We start from the raw sequence: 26,090 nt of genomic DNA, 5'->3' as shown, positions 1-26,090 counted from the left end.
CATTATGTAATCCAGCTGTTGCCTAACTAGGTCCCAGGACCCACATGTAGTTCTTTTAACAGTCCAGTGGTGTTTCTAGCTGCCTTGAGCCCCAGTTCTGGGGGAAAGGTGGTATATAAATATAAATAAATAAATTCAACAAGGGTGTCCATGCATTTTGCGGCTCCCTGCCTACTCCCCAAGATGGTGGAAAACTGCACCCTTCTCTGCCCTTCACAATCTCTTGTTCTGCAGACATGCTGAAGGCCAAAGAAAAGAAGCATCAGACGACATCATATAGGAAAGAGAAGAGGCATGAGCAAGAAGATGAAGGAGACTTGCTGGAGACACAGAGGGATCAACTAAAGTACTATCGTACCTTAGTTCTCAAACGCCTTGGTACTCGTACGTTTCGGCTCCCGAACGCAGCAAACCCGGAAGTAAGTGTTCCGGTTTGCAAACGTTTTTTGGAAGCTGAACACGTGACGCGGCTTCAAATTGAGTGCAGGAAGCTCTTGCAGCCAATCGAAAGCTGCGCCTTGGTTTTTGAATGTTTTCAGAAGTTGAACAGACTTCCAGAACAGATTACATTCGAGAATCAAGGTACGGCTGTACTCATTAGTCCAGGAAGTGCAGATAAGGTGTGCTGATATTAGAGATCAAATTTGTCAAGCATATATGAACTTCTTCAGACTTGCGACAGAAAAGCATGTCAAAGAAGCTGCAATTTTGTTCAATTCCCCCGAGTTTACAGAATATATTTATCCTGCTCATTTCATCTTTTTTTTTTTTTTTTTTTTTTGGTCTGGCCAACATGTGCACGAGCTTGCATACCCAGTTGCTGATAACGAGGGAAATAAAATGAGATCGAATCAGATATCAGCAGTGTCTAGGATACTTGCAGAGCAACTGTATCAGAGAAATCTAACCAGCAACCTCCCCAGAAGCAGAGTAATTGTATGTTGAATTCCCAGACCGACCCTGAATAATGAAATCGGACCAGGTATCCAGAAATGAGGAGGGATTCATTCCAGACTTAAATAAAACATTCCAATTTAAACAGCTATTTGAGCGATAAACTGAGAGACACTCATTATACAGAGCAGAGAAGTTGGACCCAGTGGTCCTCCAAAGACCCATCAGCCCCAGCCACCATCGCCAATGGAAGTCGTAATCCAGCAATATTGGTGGACCACAGTTTCCCATTCCCTGATTTCTAGAGGAACCATAATCACCAGTACTTACTCTCCATCCAGTCTGTGTTTGCAGGATCAGCAGCCCATTTGGCCAAGGCATTCTCATCTTTATTCCCCCGATTATCTTCACTTTAAAATAAGCACATACAAGTTATTAATTATAATAAATATTTCAGTTATCCACAGTGCAATACTATGTATGTTTGCTTTGTAATCTCAATGAAGTTGGGTGAAGCTTATTTATAAGTAAGGGTGTATAGAAGCTGTAATGTCTGACATTCAGGGACTTGGAATGCAGTTTAAGCCTTCATCACATTCCCCCACCACTACCACCCATAAAGTAAAGGTAAAAGGTAAAGGATCCCTGGACGGTTAGGTCTAGTCAAAGGCGACTATGGGGATGCGGTGCTCATTTTGCTTTCAGGCCGAGGGAGCCGGCGTTTGTCCACAGACAACTTTGCGGGTCATGTGGCCAGCATGACTAAACCGCTTCTTGCACAACGGAACACCGTGACAGAAACCAGAGCGCACAAAAATGCCGGTAACCTTCCCGCCAGAGCGGTACCTATTTATCTACTTGCACTGGCGTGCTTTCAAACTGCTAGGTTGGCAGGAGCTGGGACAGAGCAACGGGAGCTCACCCCAGCGTGGGGATTCGAACCGCCAACCTTCTGATTGGCAAACCCAAGAGGCTCAGTGGTAGGGACCACAGTGCCACCTGCGTCCCTACCCACAAAGTAGTTCTCTGCAGCTGCTCTTCCATTCTTTCAGTTTGCTGCAGAATGAGAACTGGAAAGCGAGCCTGGCTTTGCTTGAAGTTTTAATTACAAAATGCAGGGGAGGAAACCTACACAGAACTAGGAGATGTTAAAAAACAAACAAACCTAAAATGTACCAAATATTGGCTCCTGTCATGATCCTAATTTGCGTGCACAGATAGTGGATAATGCCAGCCTGTGCTGTAGTTTCTGCACTACTCCTACTAAATACTAGCTGGTGCTAAAATCCCCAGCCACAAATCTACCTTTCCAAGTGTGCTCAGGGAGGCTCTGTGCGCATGCCAGCAAACTAAAGTAAAAGTAAAGATACCCCTGCCCGTATGGGACAGTCTTGACAGACTCTAGGGTTGTGCGCTCATCTCACTCTATAGGCCGGGAGCCAGCGCTGTCCGCAGACACTTCCGGGCCACGTGGCCAGCATGACGAAGCTGCTCTGGCAAGCCAGAGCCGCACACGGAACGCCGTTTACCTTCCCGCTAGTAAGTATTTATCTACTTGCACCCGGAGGTGCTTTCGAACTGCTAGGTTGGCAGGCGCTGGGACTGAACAACGGGAGCGCACCCCACTGCGGGGATTCGAACCGCCGACCATGCGATCGGCAAGTCCTAGGCGCTGAGGTTTTACCCACAGCGCCACCCATATCCCTTGCCAGCAAACTAGATGCTGTTAAACACAGTTACTGAAGGTGGAAGAGATTGTACAATGCTTCTTGCAGGAGAGGGGTGTTAACTGCATCCAGCTACGTAGCAGAGGCAGAGCAGCAATGCAGCAGTGGTCCAATGGTTCTAGCAAACCACATGTACTTGATCACAACGTCTGCTGGGGCCAGGAAGCTACTTCACAGCTTGCCTATCCCAGCCCCCTCCCATATCCGTAAGTGTTTCTCTCTTCCCACCATTGAGATACAGTTTGATATGGCAATCACCTATGATATGGGTGCTTTCTCATGTAATGGGCTTCAGGTGGTGATGGGTCTGTGTACAGTTCCAGCAGTGCTGTTTGCTCACAATGGAGTAGCAAGAAGATGGTTTGCAGTGCTTCAGGGCAGAAACGGAGAAAGAAACATTCTACCTAGGCAGTAGCTAGACTTGTGTGTGTGTGTGTGTGTGTGTGCGCACGCGCGCGCTTGGGCAAAGCAGCTATTGCATCACAGATCTCAAGGGACTGAGTTGCCCTTTGCTCAAATATGGCTCTATGGATCACTGCAGTTTGTTTCCACTAGAAGCCTAAACTTAGCGATCTGGCAATGACAGCCTCGCTCAAGAAATGCTATCCCTTAATTTATCCAAAATAAATACTTTGGTTTGAAAATGACTGTCTGAGGCTCTGACAGGACAGCCACCGCCCAGAATGCTAGCATGCCGAGGAAGAAAAACATGTCATAAAGGGAGATGGCCCAAGGATGACTTAATAAATGAGTCACAGAGACGGGCAAGTAGAAGCAAAGCTGCAGGAGAGTTAAGGCTCTACAGAGCAAAGCAAGTTTGCAGAAGCATAGGGAACTGGCTTGACAGAGACAGCTGTTGTTGAAGGCAGAGGAACTGCAACAGAAACCATGCAGAGAGAATGTAGGAGTTCTGGTGGATCTGACCCAAATGTCCACTCACACAGCAACCCATTTCTTACAGCGGCCAACCGGATTGCAGAACTACAGGCTTGGAAGGGACCTCAAAGTTTATCGAGCCCAAATCCTTGCCACTGCACTGGCCCCAACGTGCCTTGCTGGGTGAAGCATTGCACACTAGGCTGTTCCTCTATACCCACAAAGGAGGCCACCTGGCATCGTTGTGGCATCACGTGATTGACAGGTGGGAAAGACAAACTTGGCCAGTGGGGGGAGGGGGGAGGGAAGGAAGATAAGGACCCCTAACCCTGCTGGAGAAGTAGACAACCTGCAAAACGGAGGAATGTGGAAAGGTGTCTAAAACAAGGTGAAGGAGCTGCAAAGGAATCCATTCACTATCAGAGTCTGCCTCATCGACTGTTCTTACTGAAGGAGGCTGTTATGAAACAAACATTTCGACCCTCAAACTCAAGACAAAACAAGGGACATGGATGCCTGCTCTTGCATTCAACACATGCACTTTTTTAAAATAAACGCCAGTATTTTCTTCTTACCCGTTCTGGGGATCCTCTGAACTCTGAGAATTATGGCAATCTTCAGCAACTATATGAACATTTGCTAAAGGAAACAGAAGTAGTAATAGAATCTCACTCAGTAACAGCCATGTTAAAAAAATACAATAGTTGTGATTGAAACACTCACATCGCCGTATTTTTCGCTCTATAAGACGCCCCCGACCATAAGACGCACCTAGTTTTAGAGGAGGAGAACGGGGGGGGGGGATCCTCTCCCTCTCTGCTCAGCGCCTCTCCAGCAAAGCAGGAGGAGAAATGAAAGGGGCTCCGTTTCTCCTGTCGCTTCGCTGAAGGGGTGCTACACAGATTTCCCTCTCTGCACAGTGCCCCCTCAGCACTGAAGAGGCAGGAGAAATGGAGCCCCTTCCATTTCTCCTCCTGCTTCGCTGAAGGGGCGCTGTGCAGAGAGGGAAAGCTGCGCAGTGCCTCTCCAGCGAAGCGAAGCCAGGAGAGCAAGTGCTGTGCTCAGGAGGCTTCGGGCGGCTATCCCTGAAGTCAGGAGAGCAAGAGGGATTGGTGCGCACCGATCCCTCTTGCTCTCCTGGCTTCAGGGATAGCTGTGCAGCCTGCATTCGCTCCATAAGACGCACACACATTTCCCCTTATTTTTTAGGAGGGGGAAAGTGTTTCTTATAGAGTGAAAAATACGGTACTTTGCAAAATAAAAATTAGTTCTCTTAAATGCAAACAGCATTCTCTACCTTGGGCTTGGAGTAAAAGGTAGGGGGGGGGGGAGACAAACCTGTAGAGCTGCAAACCAGACCCTATATATTATATCTTCCTTGCATAAGTTTTCTAACCTTTTCACTTTACTCCTCTTGTTAGCAAACTATTTGAACACTAAAGTGATCTAACTGCAGGCTAGGGATAGGTAACACATTCAGAAATACACAGGCTGACAGATATGTTTGTGGCAACATATTTAAACTAGAAATATAAGGATTTAATGTTGTTTTTAGAATGAAAGCCAGTACTCTTCAGAGCATTAGCAGCTATGTATGTCAAAGATTTACAAATTACCCGCTGCTATTGTAGATTACTCTCGATGTTCAAAATAATCCTTGTAGGAACATAGGAACCTGCTTTATACTGAGCCAGAACAATGGGTCTACCTTGCTCAGTACTGTCTAAAGAAGTTGGCAGTGGCTGTCCAGGATTTCATACAAGGTTCTCTCTCTGGAGATGCAGGGGCTTAAACCTAGGACCTTTTGTATGCAAAACAGATGCTCTGTCACTAGAGATGCAGGTGGAATTCATTTCAGTTCACATTTAAAGGTAAACCTACCCAATTCACATTTTCCGAAACAGCACTTCTCTGTGTTTTGCATTGCAGGTCTCCAGCCAAGTAATGTGTACTGAAGTGCATGTACTGGGATGAAGTTTTTATATACAGTGGTACCTCGGTTTAAGAACAGTCCTATTTATGAACGATTTGGTTTACGAACTCTGCAAAACCGGAAGTAGTGTCCCGGTTTGTGAACTTCACCTTGGTCTAAGAACAGAATCTGAACGGTGGAAGGGCACCAGTGGGGGGAGGCCTCATTAGGGAAAGCACGCCTCAGTTTAAGAACAGTTTCGGTTTAAGAACGGACTTCCGGAACGGATTAAGTTCGTAAACCGAGGTAGCACCGTATATATAAAAGTGAATATTTCAATAAAAACACCGTTCAAAAATGCATTTTTACAGGGGAAATTGCTTTGCAAAAATGGGTATATTGAGTAAAATCACCTACAAAAATGTGCACATTAAACTAAGATGCTGATGAGTTTGCAAGAGAACTTTAAAAAAAAATGCAAACTAATGTGAGAATGTAGAGAACACAAGGTTGGGAAAAGGAAAAACTGAAACAGAAACTGGCGGATTCACCCATTCCATTCCCTATGTATCACTGAGCTACAGCCTTCCCTGTCAATGGAACTGATCCAGACAAATCACATCTTGGATTACAGTGAGGAACAAACAATCCACTAAGTAACCCATTGTGAAATAACCATACAGAGGCAAAGAGAAGAACAGTGATAGAAGGCTGCAAGTTCCTTCCCTCTTATTGGGTGCAGTCGCCCACAAAGTATCATCTTGGCTGTGAGTTCTGGGGGACTTGCTCCCTGTCTTGCAGGCCTTTTTCCACCTGGCCTGGGAAGGCAGGACCCTGACTGACTCCAGCTACAAAAATTGAGGCGGCTGAACAGACTCTTGGGCTGCAGTAACTTTAGTGGGGGTTGTTGAGTGTGTGTGTTGTTGCTGTTATTGATTTTTTTTGCATTTTATTTTAGATCTTGTTGTGATTTATGTTGAAACTGTTCAATTTGTGTGCTTTGATGTTTTATTTATTGCTTACGAGTACTTATGTTTGGAATTAGGTAACTTTTTGCATGTCGTAAGCCTCCTTGAGCATGGTTTGAAACTATGGAATGGAGGCATGCAAATAAAATTATGTATGTATGTATGTATGTATGTATGTATGCATGTAAAGTATCAGAACTATGATACTGCTTCATAAACGGTGCCTTCCAAAATTACATTACCTTCTTCATCCACAGACACAGTTCGTATTATGACAGGACTGGAGTATGCTGGCAACAGCAATGGTAAGTTGGATGGTACAGCATAACCGCAGGGCACAGGAACAGAATATCCACTTGGGAGGGTAGGGCTTATACTTCCATCCTGTGGGCTTGGCTCTGGTGACAATGATGGCTCCTTTTCTTGCACTGGCGAAATTGTTATGACAGAGTATGGGTTTACTCTTGGTGGGACCACCTCTGCTGTGCCGTCAGCTCCCGCCATTTTCTCGGCTCCATCCACATTTTCATTCCCTTGAATGAAAACCACACAAGTTGTTGTCAAAACGCAAATTCCCTTTCAGGAACCCTGTTGCAATGCTCTTGCCCTTCAGATGAATCCTCAAAACCCTTCTTAAGGAGATAATTCTGCAGCAACCTCCAGAGACAAGTGTGCTGAGCAGACGAAGAATGGAAGAGAGCAACTCTAAACTGCAGCCTGCCAGATGGAAAATCAAACTTTTGGTTTGGGTTATAAATTATAGTGAGCACAAACTATGGTTTGGCATAGTGGTTTTGATTCAGTTTGACAGTTCTGGCCCCTGTAAAGCCATATTCAGCCAATGACCGTCTTCCTACAGCAGCCTTCCATGCCCAACCTGAGAGACTTTGGTGGAAGCCACAAGAGGGGACCTGAGCTTACTTGTGCTCCACCTTCTGTAAGATTATTGGTACTTTGGATGCAACCCAGTGCCTCTGCTGACAGAGAAACTCAACCAGCTTGTGAAGTAAATGATATAGCTACAGTGGGACCTCGGGTTAAGTACTTAATTCGTTCCGGAGGTCCGTACTTAACCTGAAACTGTTCTTAACCTGAAGCACCACTTTAGCTAATGGGGCCTCCTGCTGCTGCCGCGCCGCCGGAGCACAATTTCTGTTCTCATCCTGAAGCAAAGTTCTTAACCTGAAGCACTATTTCTGGGTTAGCGGAGTCTGTAACCTGAAGCGTATGTAACCTGAAGTGTATGTAACCTGAGGTACCACTGTATTATCTTGCATATGTTATATCAGGCAAACTTAAAGGGGAGTGGAAGAAGATGAAGCAATTTCTTCTTTTTATTTCCTAAGCAGCGTATCTTTATCTTTTGATATCACCTTAGGCCGGCCTGCACAAGTGTTCATTCTGCATAGAAATGACTTGAGACTACACCCGCTGGCTCTGGTTCCATCACCACCCTTATGTAAACAGGACTCTACACCCATAAGGACTGCGTAGAATGTAGTGCTAAGGAGATCATTCCACCTGTGCAAGCATTTCAGAAGAACAGCACAATCTTCCTTCTCCTCCCACCATTTGCTGTTCTGAGGATTCTTCTGTCCCCCCCCCAAAAAAACCCCCTAATTTCGGGAGGGGGAAGTGAGGGGGAAAATGTCCCGTTGAATTAGCAGTTCTTTCATGGGCTTCCACTAGCGGGACCCATTAGCTGAATCTGGTCCTTAGAAAGCTTGTGCGCAATCTGTGCGCTCTTCAAGCACACTTATTGCATGTCGCCTCTTATGTAAATGACACCTTGAAGCTATGAGCTCATGGAGAGTTGCCCATAGAAACTATCCCAATGTTCTTTCCATGTACTTATTTCTGTTTTGAATGAACGTTTGCAGTTCATTATTATGTTGAAAGAGGTCTCACATGCACTAAGTAAATAAATAAAGTATCAGCAATGCTCTCATGGCTTTATTAGGCATGGTCACACGTACCTGTAGAATTCACTTCTTCCTGTTCTGTGTTATTCTTCTTAGGCTCTAAATTCGATGGCAAAGCACTTTGCCTGTCTGCTTCTGGAATTTCATCTCCACTATCAAAGTCAAACTGTTCTCCTTCCTCCTCCTCTTCATCATCATCAGCAGTGCCGGTTGTTAGTTCGTTTTCTAAAACTTAAAAAACAGACTTTATAAACAAAACAATGACCACGTCTAACTTAGGTAGACTAGACAGCTCTAGCTGCAGAGTCAAACAAGAAATATTGGACAAATGATTATTAAAAGACAATACAACTCCGGGACACGGTTATGGTGACTTCATCCTTCTATAAATATACTGCTGAACTTCTAGCTAACAGTGAAACATTGTCTGGAAATAAATTACAGGAAGTGTATGGAGATGTTTTAATTGCCATAATGCCCAAAGGAAGAAAAGATCCAATGTCACTATCATGATAAAGATCAATTTCACTTTTTGACAATGGTTATACAATTTTTAACAGTAGTTTAGCAAAGCTTTTGAATATGATCGTATATAGATATTATCATTAGTGTGGTATTCATCTAAGTTTTCCCCCGAGTAGACCCCCTGAAATCAATTAGTAGCATGAGTAAGTGAGGTCAATGAGTAGTGGGTCTGCTCTGAATAATATTTGAATTATCACCCTAGTTTTGTGGTGTTGTTTCAAGTGGTCCATGGTGGGGAAAGTTTGGAAACCATTGTATTTAATCATACATGTGGACTAAACAAAGAATTTTTTAACATCTCAGCTGGTAGTGGTGGTAGCTCTGCTACCAAGTTCCACACAAATACACATCTCATAGGACTGCTTTGTACTTCACCAAAGCCCAACATCTTAGGAGAAGAACAGAAGATAAACATACTATCAAAACTTTGGGTTCTGTCATTCATCAATGCTAGTGTTGTCTTCAGTGTTTCAAAGTGTTTCTTAAGTTTGTCAAAAGCAATCCTTTCAGCTCTCTCTTCTTCTGAACCTTGACAAAAAAAATCTATTTTCTTTCCTTCAAAAACTTCCATGTAAATATTTTCCTTTGGGAAGTGGAGGAAACCAGGCATATATTTAGAAACAAGATTATTTAACTTGAAGGTAAGAAGAGGTCAAGGGAAACCCACATAAATCTTAGAAAATCTAATTATTATGTAAGATTTTCTCAGACACTCTACCAGCTTGGACACGCTCTGAAAAATTCCTCTACAAAAATTCACACTACTCAACTGTTCTGACTGTCAAAGCAATAAGCTTTCTTGCTATATATTCTGTTTCCTGAACCACGTTGACTCAGCATGCCTGTTAGTGACACCTCTAACGCACTGTAAGGAAGGAAGGTCAATATTTTTCCACTTAAAAACTAAAATAATATTCATTATCTAGCTGGTGTGACATGTTAAATGGCTAAGTTTTTGTGTGCACCATTTAAAAGCTCCTTCTTTCACTTGTCCCTGAACACAAAGCTAAATATCCTATCATTCACATCCTAAGGGGTTGAGGCGACAACCACAGAAGCTCAAAAGCAAAAGTTGCTGTTGACAGGAATGCTCATACGCTGTAACAGAGCTGAGCAAACCAGCATCAAGAGACCACCAAGGAGAAGTGTTACAAGCTCTCAAGCAAATATAGAAATTCTCTGCTGCTTGCACAAGATACGTTATCTTTGTTCACTCTTCCCAAAATACTTTACACTGAGAGCCTCACACCCGGCACTGCTTGGTAATTCTAAGAAAGAAAGAAAATCAGTGCAGTTTCGAAAGGTTCCATCAACCATCTTAATTCAACTTAAGGTCCAATCGTATAACATCAGAGACAAAAACCTGCTCCATTATCTCAGGAACAAACCTGCAAAAGTCTAATCCTGTGAAATAAGCTAAGGCAGATACTGGGGACTTCAACACTCATGCAACTCTTTGACAGCTTTTCTGTGGGAGGTTTACCCATCTATTCATGTATTAACATGCAAGCTAATTCAAAATTCTTCAGCAATGGTTGAAGGCCCTGCCCATTATACCATTGGCTCAAATTTCTGAATGCAGGCACAATTGAGTAATGCAGTAACAAGGTATGTCTTGTGGTACTGGTTCCTTATTTTCAAGGGCCTGTGGGCAAGGGGCCCCCTCCCCCTATGAGTCGACCTTTTCACTATGTATTAAGATAATCACCGCCACTGCTCTTCACCATTTCCCTGCAGCAAATGTCCACTATGCAGACCCTTGATGCCAGCTCTGTTTCCACAACAGAGAGAGTAATACCAAGCCCCTTTCTGAAGAAAGCTCACTCAAAGTCATTCAGACCACTGGAGAAAGTGTTGAACTAGCAGTTATCTTCAGAAATGGCAACAAGCACACAGAGCAATTAAGAAAGCAGTGTGTGGCGTTTGCCCTCCTAGGTGTGTGACATCATACTAGGTTCATAAGGAAAGGGTTACCTAATTGTAAAATGACTAACTAATGGTAACCCAAGGGGCAGAGTTAACTGTATATAAGGTTTAAGCACAGAGGTGGTGGTGTTTTTTTGAGGGAGTTAGAGTTAGGTTGGTTGAGAAGACAGTCGAGTTAGAAGAGACAGAGAAGATAAGTCTGTGGGTTGGGCTAGTCTGGTGTGAGAGAGTGAGAGAATTTGTTAAGAGCAGTCAGTCAACCAATTGAGATAATCAGTCAGAAGGTATTAGGAAGGTCTAGGCCGGTAAATAAACTAAAGTTAAGGTGCTGACAGGAATATTATCTGAGAAGCCATAAACTTGTTAATGTTTGTAAAATAAACTTCTTCCTTTTTTTGTTCACTTTTAGCAACTGTCTGGACTCAGTGTTTTACCAGAGAGTAACAGATTGGTGGCAGCAGGGAAGCAAGCACAGTGGTGGCACAGGGATCAAGAGACCGTTAAACGTCCGGGGACCCTGTGTGGTCGCCACACAGTGGTCCCAAAATGGTGTTCTCAAACTAGTGATCCTGAGTACTTGCCACTGTACTGTTAGTCTTTTTTAAAAAATAATAATAAATGAAGAGACAGAATACACCCTAATCACATAACCAGCCAGCATATTTGGCATCATGAATCTTCAGCTATTCTCCTGCTCTGGCCACAAAGGAGAAACTGGAGCATTACGAAGGCAACAAGAGTGAAGTGCTCTGTCGCACAGAAGGAAAGTCGCTCACTCTTTCTCTTGCTGAACACATCCCACTGGCTCTGCAATACTTTGGACTAAATCCTAGGGCTTTATAAGGATTTCTCAGAAGCATTACATTCAGAAAGACATTCAAGCAGCAGAACAGGCCTCAGACCATGAAAGCAGTGCGGCCATTATTTTTCCTCACAGCCACAGAAACGAAGTCTACAGAAATCTCATTGTTGTCTCTCCCCCATATCACATTTATCATTCGTGCGTAATTTTGTGCGTGACCTCATTTATAAAGATGAAGCTTTGTTGCACCAAAGCAGCTTTTACAAAGCACGAGTAGCAACTGAAAATTTTCTGCCAACTCAATGAGAACTTTATGCGAAAACTGTCTTTAATTTTACTAGGCCAATTTACATCCTTCACGCCTGCTATTGTTGGAATCTGTCTGTTCCAAAAGACAATGGAGTGCACCTCTGTGGGTGAAGTCAAACTACTACATTAGCAGCAATGAAATGACCTCCTTTGGGTGCAAGCTTGGACAGTGTTTCACGCTTAATCCAAACAATATTCACTGCCCTGTTTGTTTTATCCATTTTCTCTGTCTTTTTCTCTGTCTGGGCCATGCTTATGTTTTCTTTGGTTTCCTTCCCAATGTGGTTAAGCTTGAAGGTGTCACTTGTCGGTAGCTTGTTATCTTTTATAATCACGGCTGCCTGATAAAAGGGGAATTACACGAGTCAATATTGTTATGAATGGATTACATCCAGATTGTAGAAATAACCTGGAGAAGAAGTCAAGGTCTAGTACAAGCCTTGTCCTTGTTTTAAGGGCAAATAGATTCTAGTGAAGAAACTTTTGTCAGACTTATGACACAGAGTAGGGATCAAAATTCCCTTCCACCCAAAACCACAAGGCAGACTTTTTAAAATGTGCACGCTCAAACACAAATGTGAAAGGGCATTTTAATGTAACATGCAGTTTGGAGACATGTACCGTATTTTTCGCACCATAGGACGCACTTTTTCCCCTTCAAAAATGAAGGGGGAATGTGTGTGCGTCATATGGAGCGAAGACAACATAGCCCCGCGACCCTCTGCCGGCTGGAGAGGTGACGCGCGGCTATGGCAGCAGCCTCTATAGCCGTGCGCTACCTCTCCAGCTGGGAGAGCGTGCGTGGGGCTAAAGAAGCCCCGCTTACCCTCTCCCGGCTGGAGAGGTGACACACAGCTATTGCAGCAGCCTCCATAGGTGCGCGTCACCTCTCCAGCCGGGAGAGCACGCGCGGGGCTAAAGAAGCCATAGCCCCGCGCCCCTCTCCCAGCTGGAGAGGTGACGCGCGACTATGGCAGGAGCCTCTATAGCCGCGTGCCTTTGCGCTACTCCCCAACCTGCTCTTTGGGGCTGGTGGTGGGCTTCCCCCCACCAGCCCCAAAGAGCAGGTCGAAAGGAACCTGAAGCCTGGAGAGTGAGAGGGGTTGGTGCGCACCTACCCCTCTCGCTCTCCAGGCTTCCAAGGTAGCCGCCTGAAGGCGTCTGAACGCACCTTAAACGGCACCTTGTTTTAGAGGGGGAAAACAAGAGGGGGGAAATTCTCCCCCTCTCTGCCCAGCGCCTCCTGCCGCTTCGCTGAAGGGGCGCTGGGCAGAGAGGGAGAGATCTTTTTTTTCTTGTTCTCCCCCCTCTAAAACAAGGTGCGTCCTATTGTCCGGTGCGCCCTATGGTGCGAAAAATACGGTAGTTTTATGAACAAATTGCAATGCAATTATCTACGAAGAAAAAAAGTTTTCCATTCTCCTTCTCTGTTATAAAGGACTAATTTTAAATACAGTATTGATTATTTACTTTCAACAGATTTATTTTTCCTGGTTGTTGCTTTTCTAAAAGGAAAGCCACAGGATCTGTCTCACTTTCTCTTCTGAAAGGCATCGCTCTATTTCAGACACCAAACAAGCTATTAACAGCTTCCCAAACAAGAGTCTATTGATAATTACAATTCAGATGCTGTTCTCATTCATCTCAAACCTTGGCTCCATTTTTATCATCCTTTGTAACCATCCTGTCTGTATGCTCAAACAGGCATTTCTCACAAAACAAATCCAGCACAGACAACTCATTTTACTGTGTCTGCTCACTTTAGGCAATATTCTTACAACTTTCAAAACAAAGCTAGTCACGCAAACCTCTGCTCCTAGATGACACAAACGAAAATTTGCAAGTGCAGTCACCTTCTGATATACAGATTATATTATTATTATTATTATTATTATTATTATTATTATTATTATTATATTTATTTCACTTGTTAATCACTTAATCCAAAAGGCAAAAGTCTAAGCAACTTACAAATATTAAGAGCCAAAGCAGAACATAAAAACAGACCACACATTACAATAAGAACAAGGCACATTCTACAGATACATTGTATATTAATGAGCTGTGGGAAAAAACATTAAAGAGGTCTTTGTGTATCTTTCTTAAAATTATGTTTAATTAAACAGTAACTAACACATTTATACAGAACATCTCTCCCTCCATCTCTCCTACCCAATACCACCCCTTTAAAAAAAAAGCCAGTGTAACTTTTCAGGTTTCCTGGACTGTTTGCCCTAAAACTACAATCTAGCGCAGTGCTATGCATTATACTTTAAAGAACCATGACTGCAGCTGTACCTCTGTTGGATGTTGCAGTAGCAACAGTTGCTATCACTAGAGAATCAAAGCTGCTTTGTAAAAAAAGAAGAAGGGGGAAGCAGTGACTTATCAGTATGGCCGTGGAAACTGTTCTCTGGCTTGTACATATGGTTCTGCTTGGTGCACACAATATTGTTTCTTTTCAATCGTGCCCTTTGTCTTCTTGCTTCTGAGCACTCGTGTTTTGATTACACTTGCACAAACAAGAAAGTCAGAGCCTCTCTCTTTCACGTTTAGGAAACTGGAAGCTAGGAGTCTCAGAATCTTATTGCATCCCGATTCCTGCATATCTCCAAGGAAGTCAGAGAGGTGCATATCTTCACAGTTATTCTGGGAGGTAGGTAATCTAGTATGCTTCATTCCTACACCCTTGAAGTGGCTAGCGACTTCAAGACAATGAAACAAGAATGAAACATCTAATTAACACAGTGTTATAAAGGTAAAAGTAAAAGGACCCCTGACCATTAGGTCCAGTTGTGACCGACTCTGGGGTTGCGGCGCTCATCTTGCTTTATTGGCCGAGGGAGCCGGCGTACAGCTTCCGGGTCATGTGGCCAGCAGGACTAAGCTGCTTCTGGCGAACCAGTGCAGCACACGGAAACGCCGTTTACCTTCCCGCCGGAGCGGTACCTAATTATCTACTTGCACTTTGACGTGCTTTCCAACTGCTAAGTGGGCAGGAGCTGGGACCGAGCAACGGGAGCTCACCCCGTTGCAGGGTTTCGAACCGCCGACCTTCTGATCGGCAACTCCTAGGCTCTGTGGTTTAACCCACAGCGCCACTAATTGTGCACCACCTCAATATTTTTAAATGAGTTGACTGTTTACAAATATTCTGATAATTTTTTTAAAAAAATATTTCACCTAATTCTGCATCTATCACACATGTGTATTCCTTTCTCTGGTTCCCTCTCAGCGCATATGTTTGAACCGCAATACCCTAAGTAATCAGTATGAACGGGTGTGACTGCAAAATATCAACTCCATTTCAGAAAATAGGTTCGCTGCATTCTTGTCATCACAAAACTGCACATTCATATACGTAACCTTTCGGCATTTAGCGCGCACACATACACAACCAATCCCCTGTTACATTCCATAACAGGAACTGAATTCCAAGCACAGCATAATTCATAACAAATGGGGAAACCATTTTAGAAGAAGTGCTTCAACTCTAAAGGCTGGCGTCAGTGAAGGAAGTCACTTGGTGGAATCTCATCATATTCAAAACACATGCTATGAGCAGGCCCTTATGCCTATGCATTCATTGAGGGGATTGTGCAGGAGAAAGTTAATGCAGGTGAAAATGTGAAAAGAACAGGCAGGCACGCAATCAGTTCAAGCAGATGGCTTTTAAAATACAACGCAAACATTGTGATTTTCTCTCTTTCTTTTTACCTTCAGGTGGCGGCGGCGGAGGGAATCCTTCTGTGTCCATGCTCTTGTGTACTCTCTCTATTGTGGTTCCTTCTGAAAACACACAATAAATGATCCTGCAGAAAAACATTTTTAAAAGAACAAACAAACAAACAGGTATTAATATTATTGAAATTTCCTGGGTTTTTTCTATTTGCATTACATTTTTTTTATATAATAATATTTATTAAAGTTTCAAACAAGATTACAAAAATACGGGAAAAAAGCAAAAACAAAAACAAATCAGTATTTCCATAACTTATCTTTCGTTCACTTGTTTCCCGGACCTCCTCACACCTCCCTTTTTTGTATCCCAAATCAGTTAATTAATTCAGCAAATCCTTTCCCTCTTTGTTCTTATGTTGATCCTTTTTCTTGTTTGTCAGATGCAACACAGTGGTTCTCAACCTGTCGGTCCCCAGATGTTGTTGGACTACAACTCCCATCATCCCATCATCCCTGACCACTGATCATGCTGGCTAGGAATGATGGGACTTGTAGTCCAAAAACAGCTGGGGACCCACAGGTTGAGAAACACTGAGCTAACACAAAGATCTGTACTCTAAGCGGCTGAAGTTGAGCAAGGGATTCCAGCTCTCCTGCCTCAATACTACCAGATAGGAAGAGTTTCATAGTGCAGGTACAAGTTGGCTGCAGTTGCTGGGAGACCTCCAGTTGTTTATACTGGCATAGATGTTACTGAATGGCGCCACTTGCTAGAGGCCTCTGCACAACTGCAGCATGGTAGTGCCCGATACCATTGGACAGCTCCACCTCAGCTTGTTGCCAACCACTCACCATCAGCACTGAACCCTCCCCTTAACCCTCCATGTGCAGAGAATGGCTATGGCTTACGTGCAATTAAGAGAATGTGATCTGCACATTTTAGCAAATGCAGCTCTTTCTCTCTCCCTAAAAAAAGAGGGGACTCACAAGTACCAAACATCTACCATAAGTCTATAGTTCGCTTGCTCTGCATTTGCATGTTCTTTTAGTATTAAAGTCCTTTTAATGGTGCAGCTTGCTACCAGACCGTTTTCAATTATAAACAAGACGACTGGGCAAGTCTTCAATTATTTCTCTCCAAGTTCCTTGTAGGGAGAAGACCAGAGCATACAAGAACCCTTCAGAGTAGCATCAACGCTTCTTTCATTACTTTGCCAAAAAAGCTCTTTCTGACTGTGTGTGCTAAGAATCACATATGTGAATAGGACGTAAGAAAAAGAACCTCCCTTTCAAAGCAAGTCATACAGCATGATGCCACATTAAAACAGGCCACTTCACATACTATTTTCATGTAGGGAAAAAGTATGCACAGTGAAGTCTGTTTTGGTTCACGTCAGGAAGCCATAATGGCTTTCTACAGCTTCCTGCTTACATGTACAGATGGCATTTCAGATTCATGTGTTTGATCTTTGCGCATTAACACAAGCAATGTTAAACCACAGTTAAGGCAAGTAAGCCAACAATAAACCATGGCTTATTTTTGCTAAAACCATAGTTAATAAACCATGGTTAAGTCACTGGCCTGGGTTCACATGCAACACTAAATCTTGATTTATTATTAACTAAGGGTTTATTTAAACCATGATTTAATGTTACATGAAAACCAGGCCTATGTGTACACAGATTACCCTACTCAGCAGTGACCATCTTGTGGGGAGAAGTATTATGAGTACATAATTCTTATGCAACAATGCAACTTCGCTGAAGTGTTGATGTCTTTAGAAGACATCTGAAGGCAGCCCTGTATCAGGAGGTTTTTAACACTTGATGTTCTTATTATATTTTTAGATATGCTGTAAGCCGCCCAGAGTAGCTGGGGAAACCCAGCCAGATGGGCGAGGTATAAATATTAAAATCATTATTGATTATTATTATTAAGATCTAATGAGCAACTCTGTTTTACTTTTGCATTTGCACCACAGATGGCTCATATTAAATGTTTTCCTTTTGACTATTATTTCTTTCTAATAGGATATGCACAGCTGAAGTTCACAGCGGAGGTATTTTTTTATTAAACATCTTCAAAGTTGAATACATTGAAAATAAAGAACCACTTGTTCCATATTGCAGGGGTGTTCAGATGCCTCTCTGCAAAGGCAGACAATGAGTTCCATCCAACCGCACTAATTTTTGCAACACTCTTACAAATCTGGAGAGAAAAGTGCTCAGTCGCCAGTTTCTTTTTTAAAGTTGCATAAAATGGCACAGTGGCTCGTGTGGTTTGATACTGCGCCGGCAATACACATTACAGTGGTACCTCGGGTTAAGAACTTAATTCTTTCCAGAGGTCCGTTCTTAACCTGAAACTGTTCTTAACCTGAGGTACCACTTTAGCTAATGGGACCTCCCTCTGCTGCCAAGCCACCGCCACAAGATTTCTGTTCTCGTCCTGAAGCAAAGTTCTTAACCCGAGGTACTATTTCTGGGTTAGCGGAGTCTGTAACCTGAAGCGTCTGTAACCTGAAGCGTCTGTAACCTGAGGTACCACTGTACAAGCATCCTACAGATGCAACAAAATCAGGAGGGAGGCAGCATGTGTGAATGCTACTCTGTAGGAAACGTATTTACTGGGGACAAAGCCCCACTTACCTGTATAGCACTGTAAATATGCTTAAGATCATGATGTTAAATTCTTCAGATTCTATTCCACTTGCTAATCCTCAAATCTCGGTCACTTGCTTGTCTACATTCCGTCTATCTGGCTGGCTGCTACTGTGGGAATTCATTGGGTCCCCCCCCCCCATCTTTCCCACATATCATGCCATGATCCTTTATTAATGCTGCAATCTTATCCAGTGGTACCTCTGCTTATGCACGCTTCTGGTTATGCACGCTTCGGATAACGAGCTCCGCTAATCCGGAAGTAGTCGCGCACTTTGCCCCGGGATGCAAGCGGAAGTTGCGTGCCGGAGGCGCCATTAGCAAAAGGCTAATGTTCAGGATAAGAACGATTTCAGCTTAAGAACGGACCTCCGGAATGAATTAAGTTCGTAACCAGAGGCACCACTGTACACACTTACCTGGGAATAAGTTCCACTTCACATACAAGGAGATGTGTTAAGGGTTTAATAATATTTATTTCTTTTAAGCATATTTTTTTAAATCACTTAATTTAAAAAGGGATCTAAAGCAATCTATATAAAACTGCACACATCCTTTTCCCTCCTTGCCTTCCATTGTGTGCCTTGCCGGTTGAAATTTCTGTGGCATCTTTTTATCCTACCAGGCACAGCTTTCTAGCCGTCAAAGTCCTATGGCGCAGCACATGCACCATTTTCAGTTGCTTCAAATTTCTTCCATTCCATCTCCTTACCCTATTTTACAGAGGCTGCTTCTGCTCTTTAAGGTACCTATAGGCCAACAGGATGGGGTATTGTTTACGGGTTGGTGCTAATGTCAATGTCTAGTTTTGAAGATCCATAACTTTTTGCTGTTATCTTGATTACGTTCTTGCATTTTTATTGTTAGATCATGTAATGAATTATCAGTGGGCTGTTTAATTTTATTATAAAGTGATTAATATGAGATGCTTGCATTACCCTATTGATCTATTTAAATTCTGTTGCAAACTGACATAAACTTTTTTGATGTTGTGAACTGTTTTGAGCATGGTTTACCATGGAAAAGCACCATGCTGTTCAAATAAAGATGGCAGCACAATTATTTCAATAGTTACATGCTAGAAACAAAACTGCTGCATTTTAATGATTATACAATGTCTAGTGCAATTTTAAGACAAACCTGTGAATATATATCTATTTTACACAAATTGCATGACTGCTTCAGATGGACCTGGGCACTTCAAATCCACTTTAAAAAATACAGCAATTGAAGGAGTTCCTGTTATGAAAAATATCCTAAATATCCCATCCATAATATGGCAAGTACATGATATGAACTGACCCATTTCATAGTTCATACTACATTAGACTTTATTCTTATACTTTAGAATAAGTGATCTGTTACCACCTGAACTTCAGCGTACGCCAATTATAATGGACATTGCTATATCTCTGCTAAGGTTTTTCTATTTATTACAAATTGCTCATGAAAAAGCTTTATCACTCTAGAAAATAGTTCAAAGGCTCTTTTTTCCTACCATAAGTAAGAAACAGAAAGCAGAACATAACCTTGAACGTTACCATAATACCCAGATGTTTGCCTCAAGAAGCAAACACTTTGTACAATACACCAAATAACTGCAACATTTTTCTCTAAACATAGAACCTCTGTTCTATGGAAGACAGTGTTGCTTGTGCAGTCACCCTAGGTTCGAACCACTGTGTCGAAACTACTCACTGCTTCCCAAAGCCTTTATCGATGCTACGAAGGATAAAGCATTATGCTAATATACAGACATTTCTGTGGCTGCGTACTTCAACTTTGCATTATTCACATTTGTTCATTCTATAAAGGCAAGTATTTCTTACAAATCCCCAAGAATACATTGAATAAGGCTGTTGTCCTATACAGGGCCAACATGAGAATAAATCCTGCTGAAGTCAATAGGAATTGTTTTCAAGATGACATGCACTGGCAGGCATGCTACAAGCCCACACATGGTTTAAGTCAGCTAAGTAAGCTCATATTTTTTAAAAAAATAAAAATAAAACGGGGAAACCTACAGTGGTTGACATAGTCATTCAATTTAATACTCTCCAGTATTATTTTGTTGTGCTGATTTGACCGTTTCATCAGTGCAAACATTCCTGCTTGCCAGACAGGATGATGGAACGGTCAAATTAGCAACCCCCCATGTGTCATTCTGGGGGTTCTCCCAACCTCCTAGAGCAGATTTAGGTGAAGTGGGGGGAGAAGAGAGGGAACTATCTCATTGCACTAGCATGAGTTATTTTGGTAGCTGCTGTTAGCAAAGCAGGTTAACAAAATCCAACTCTATGCTTCAATCTGTTTCTTGCTACTCAAACACTGCTCTTACATTGATCCGGTGTGAACTGTTCAAGCATCCTTGTTAATGTGCACAGCATAGACTGTGAAATCCCCAGTTCAGTCGCAACATCCCCACCACATAAACACAAGATTACTGTTTACTTATTTGAAAATTTCTATTCTTCTCACACTGGCTGGATGGTACTGCAGAGTACTATCAAGGGTTATCAATAACCTACACGAAGTACTTTGAACTTCAGTATTTCTACTATCAGTGATATGGCCTTCATCTCCCACCTCCATTTCTTTTTAAACTTTACAAGATATTAAGATCATTGGCTTCCATGGTTATCACCCCTCTGTCTTCACACAGAAACTGTATGCTGTGACATTTATTCCCAACTATTCCAGCCCAACCCTGCAAAGCATTTTCTGGTAACATGACTAATCCCTTTCAAAATCAATATGCCTTTTGTTTAAATTGTAGAAATATTCAGGCGAGAGATAGCGCACTGTAAGGGACCCTTATGTGAAAATATTCAGGAGAGAGTGTGTGTTATAAGGGAAACAGGGAGCCCCAACAAAGGGACTTCAGTGAGTCCAGTGCAATAATTTATTTATTTTTAAAAAAATTCTTACAGCACAAGGAAGTTCCTCCCACCTGCTCCCCCCCCCATACATACATTTTAAGATTCATGTAGTCCCATAGATCTAGACAGGGGTCAGCAAACCTTTTCAGCAGGGGGCCGGTCCACTGTCCCTCAGACCTTGTGGGGGCCGGACTATATTATTTTTTTTGGGGGGGGGGGGAGGAACGAATTCCTATGCCCCACAAATAACCCAGACATGCATTTTAAATAAAAGGACACATTCTAGTCATGTAAAAACATGCTGATTCCCAGACCACCCGTGGGCTGGATTGAGAAGGCGACTGGGCCAGATCCGGCCCCCGGGCCTTAGTTTGCCTACCCATTATCTAGCACATATCCCAAACCCACAAACTCAGACTTCAGGCCCATATAATTCATCTCCTCACATATTCTATGGCACAAGAGCCATACTGTAGATATCATCATTCACGGTTGCCATGTCTAAGGCTTAGCCACGGACATCCTTGTAACTCTACCAATGCCTCTCGAAAGATCTCAGCCTGCAAGTCATTTACATTACTCCTCACCAAAACCTCCCCATGTCTGAAAGCACCTACCGCCCACTTACAAATTGCCACTTGTTGAGCTGCAACCCTTTCCACAGTTCTCAAGAGCCATGGAAGTTCTTGAACCCAGGCTCTGTCCTGCAGCTGCCTCAGACTCTGTACCTTCCTTCTACACACCGGAATATGCCTTTCTGTAGCTTCCCAAAGAGCCCAGGGGATTCAGTTACACTTCTATCAAACTCTTCATAGCCCTCTAAGCAACCTTGGCTGCCTTTCCAAAACCACTAGGTCTACAGGCTTCTACTAAATCACACTGAGCAAACATGTTGGATGGTGCACAACTAATTTACTCCATCCGGGTAAATCTAGCCTCCAAAAATATATATCAAGTCTCTACACTTTACCCACAACATGCCAGTGGCAGTATACTCAGCCAAGCAGTTAAACAGAGGGACAAGTGACCCAGATGGAAGGTTCTCTCTGCTGCTTACAGGGGAATGCTGAATACATCATTTTAACTCAGCTCAGCTTGTATTACAAACCTTGGATTTCACTGAGATAATGAAATCCAAGGTTTGTAATTTTTTATCTCAAAACAAAAGACTGATTTTCCTAAATTATAACAGGCAATTATGTAGGAAAGATTATGGACACTGACAGGTACATCCCGTTCCCCAAAGGAACTATGGAAGCAAATGGGATTAGCATATTGGGACTTCCTGAAATATTTTATTTATCTGAAGCAGAGCAGAGCCAGCTTGGTGTCCTCCAGATGGAGGTTTGGTGCTCTCCCAACTCCCATCTGGCCAGCACAATAAAATGGTTAGGGATGGCTGGAGTTGTTGTCCGAAAGATCTGGAAGACACCAGGTTTGGGGGTGACAATCCCTAAACCACAGGTAAGATTAACTACAGTCTCTTCACATTTACACATTACAAATCACAACAAACTGAAAATGGAGGCTGAAGCTCCTGATCTCATCCTTGCACTTGTACCATAGCACAGGGGTGTGGGTGTGTGTGTGTGTGTGTGTGTGTGTGCACGCATGTGTGTAGCTTGGATGCCAAAGACTCATTCACATAATGCTTAATTATGGTTCAGCATGAAGTCTTAATGCAGCCAATGTATTTGTAGCAGTGTTTTACAGTTGCATTATTATTACAATATATGGCAAGGTACCTATTAATAGTATCTGTTGACGGTACAGCACCTTCTTTCTAAGGCAATGTAGGTCATATTAGTTTGAAAGAAACAACTAGATCAGCTATACAGTGGCACCTCGGGTTACATATGCTTCAGGTTACATACACTTCAGGTTACAGACTCCGCTAACCCAGAAATAGTACTTCGGGTTAAGAACTTTGCTTCAGGATGAGAACAGAAATTGTGCTTCGGCGGCGCGGCGGCAGCAGGAGACCCCATTAGCTAAAGTGGTGCTTCAGGTTAAGAACAGTTTCAGGTTAAGAACGGACCTCCGGAACGAATTAAGTACTTAACCCGAGATACCACTGTATTCTGGAGGAAAGCCTGAGTGGTTTTTTGTAATTCTTCTCAAATTGACCTTGCATGCATTCACTTCCTAAAGTTATTTGCATCAAGATTTCAAATTGAATGGCTAAGTAATCAAAACACACTTCTCTATAGTTAGGGCTAGCAGACTTCCCCACCCTGAATATAAATCTTTATGTCTCAGGGTCATCAGTTACTGCTTAGTGTGCCAAATGATGGGTAAATATTAGGGGGGAAATGTCGCTGAACAGATTATTCATCAGTTGTCACTTTGTCACCTTTTCAATCATCCTTTTTCTGATCGCAGTCAAAGGTGATGTAACTGGCTCCTCGTCAGCTATGGCTATAGTACGGCACACACTTCATAGTAAATTCATTAAAATCAGAGACATTACTTCTGCAAGTTGGTTCTTATCCTATACCAGCAGTTAAAGAGAAGTAGAGAGCAATGCAACATCAAGGTCACATTGATTTACATATCGGAACTCTATTTGCTCCCGTGAAAGGAAAAATCACAACTTCTGCAACTTTGGCATTATTGCTCATGTAAATAAATTGCCCACATGAGTATTTTAAGTGCAAGTCAGCTGCCAACATATCAAACCCAACTGAATAAGCACACCTAGGATTGAGCTGTTAGCTTCACGAAAGGTTAAAGAATGTACAGTGATACCTCAGGTTACATACGCTTCAGGTTACAGACTCTGCTAACCCAGAAATATGGCTTCAGGTTAAGAACTTTGCTTCAGGATGAGAACAGAAATCGTGCTCCAGCGGCACGGCAGCAGCAAGAGGCCCCATTAGCTAAAGTGGTGCTTCAGGTTAAGAATAGTTTCAGGTTAAGAACGGTCCTCCGGAACGAATTAAATACTTAACCCGAGGTACCACTGTATACTGGGCAAATAGAGTCCTGGTGCTCTTAGCCTCAATTCAGTAAAGAACAGATCATTTATGGCTGTTAGAAGGAGGTCTTAAACTAAGTGGGGGGGGGCATAGCAAGGCTAATGAATATACATACTTTGACTGTATTGTAGTTCCTAGCAAAACAGAAATAATGTATGTTGAGAGAGAAGATTGAGCAAAATATATAAGACGGCATGGTCTCCGTCTTCAGTTTTAAAATTAACTCCACACTGCAGATCAGAAGAAAAGGATCGTGAACCCTCAGAGTCATGTACATCAGAAGACACCTGTCTGAGAGTCACTTAATAATCTCTGTTACCAAACCAACATCTTGAAATGAGAAGGAAAATTCTTAGAACTGCTGCCACAGGACTTCAATAACAAACTCCAACAGAAAAGACCAATGTAGCAGCAAGCTTCTGGTAATCCTGGTTTAGCATATTAGTACAGTTTAGGGAGACATGGTAAGTTAATGAAACAGGCCCAATGAATGAATGAATGAATGACCCATTTTCTCTGTGCAATCAAAGTGAGGATCTTCTCGTGCTGACTTGGCAGTTAATACTAGACACAGGTGAGTGACCAGTGGAAATAAATAAATTAATTTTATAGCATTTGTAGGATGCCTTTTAAGAGGAAGTACTCTATAAATCAGCTTCCATCATAAAAATAAAATAAAATTCAACATGTACCAAGTTATCCAACCATTACGGTGATGTCTGTAGTTCATGTTTCAGGATGCTATAGCCAGCAGCTTTTTCTGCAGACTACAAAGCAATCTTTAATCATCTCTGCAGACACAAACTGGTTAAAGTTGCACAATTGACAGAAACACAGTGTCTTGATTTAGTTCTTGCACCTTACATTGGTACTGCTAAGCTGCAGAGGCATTCCAGTTAGGTGTGTATTAATCCTATCTTAGGCAGGTTTATTCAATGTTGATACACTTTGTTACATGGGACTTATTTATACATTTATTTATACATGCTAAAAGCTATATGCATGTCTTGGTTTTAGTAAGACTTGGGCCACAATCTGGCATAGTTAAATACACTTAAACCGACTTATTTCAGTGGACTTCAGTACACCTAACTCTGGACTGGATTGCAGCCAGAGAGAAGTATGCATGAAATTGAAATCCACAGATTTAATTCATCAAGTCTGATTAAGCTACCAAAATTAATTGTTTTCTCCTTGACTTGTTTTTTGAAGTTCTTTTGTTTGTATCAGTTTACATAAACATCTTACGACATTGTAAGACATCTACCATGTATCAAACCTCAGAAAACCTTTTAAAAGTTTCTAATGCGTGCCTTGTAAAACTTCCCTGTCTGAGTAATATAGGCAATGCAGATACTTTTAAATATGAAATAGCCACATATCATTTTCATATACTTTAACATATTATTCATTATGCATACTCAGTAGAAATATCACAAAATCCTATAGGTGATATTCAAGTTTCAATCAGCTTAGACCCACTGAAATTAATGGGCCTAACTTAATCATGCTCATTAATTTCAATGGGTCTACTCCGAGTAAAACTTAATTGAATGCGATCCTAATTTACTAAAGGATCCTTATGCACAGTCTATTCCAGTCCCAATTATTCCAAGCTCTTTCTCAGTATATTGCATTTACTTAAGGCTTCAGAACATCAAACCAAAATTTATACTTAAAAAATAAATAAAAATCCCAACAGTTAGCTAACAGCGTCTCTCTCCTCCAAGTCCATTCCTTTGCAGACCTGCTGAGCCAACAAAAAAGCCACGAAGCGCTTTGCATCTGTGCAGTGCGCATATAGGCATTTTTGGGCCATGACACCACCGGTTTCTGAATCCAGAAGAAAGCTCCACACCCACTCGCAGCTTATGAATCACTACTCTCCGTGGGGGGATCCCAAAGAGGGGTGGGGTGAGAGAGGGAGGGAAAGGGAGCAGGGTGGAGAGGCTTCTCCTCCAATACAAAACAAGCCTTCCAACTTTTCTCGCTGGCAAGGAAACAGCAGCAAGATGCAGGGTTCATTTTTT

General features: G+C 42.5%; 1 protein-coding gene across 7 annotated transcripts in view; it reads right to left on the bottom strand.

Moving 5' to 3' along the window:
* Nucleotides 1-26,090, bottom strand: part of ARHGEF10 (Rho guanine nucleotide exchange factor 10) — a 99,494-nt gene that overhangs the window by 72,898 nt on the left and 506 nt on the right. For 3 of the 7 annotated variants that reach the window (XM_028722393.2, XM_028722392.2, XM_028722394.2), the window contains exons 2-6: nucleotides 15,579-15,673; nucleotides 8,354-8,530; nucleotides 6,620-6,910; nucleotides 4,073-4,136; nucleotides 1,225-1,304 (exon numbers count right to left, since the gene is read on the bottom strand). In XM_028722393.2, coding sequence (XP_028578226.2) covers nucleotides 1,225-1,304; nucleotides 4,073-4,136; nucleotides 6,620-6,910; nucleotides 8,354-8,530; nucleotides 15,579-15,618 — 652 coding nt within the window. In that variant the 5' untranslated portion in view covers nucleotides 15,619-15,673. Of the gene's footprint in view, nucleotides 1-1,224; nucleotides 1,305-4,072; nucleotides 4,137-6,619; nucleotides 6,911-8,353; nucleotides 8,531-9,241; nucleotides 9,408-15,578; nucleotides 15,674-26,090 lie in introns of those variants that run through there. The other 4 variants (XM_028722390.2, XM_028722391.2, XM_028722395.2 and 1 more) reach the window with 3 other exon arrangements.

This window comes from Podarcis muralis, chromosome 3, assembly GCF_964188315.1.
Source record: "Podarcis muralis chromosome 3, rPodMur119.hap1.1, whole genome shotgun sequence".
Lineage (NCBI taxonomy): Eukaryota > Metazoa > Chordata > Lepidosauria > Squamata > Lacertidae > Podarcis > Podarcis muralis.
The sequence above is the reverse complement of the archived record's forward strand: the minus strand, read 5'-3'. Positions and strand labels throughout refer to the sequence as shown.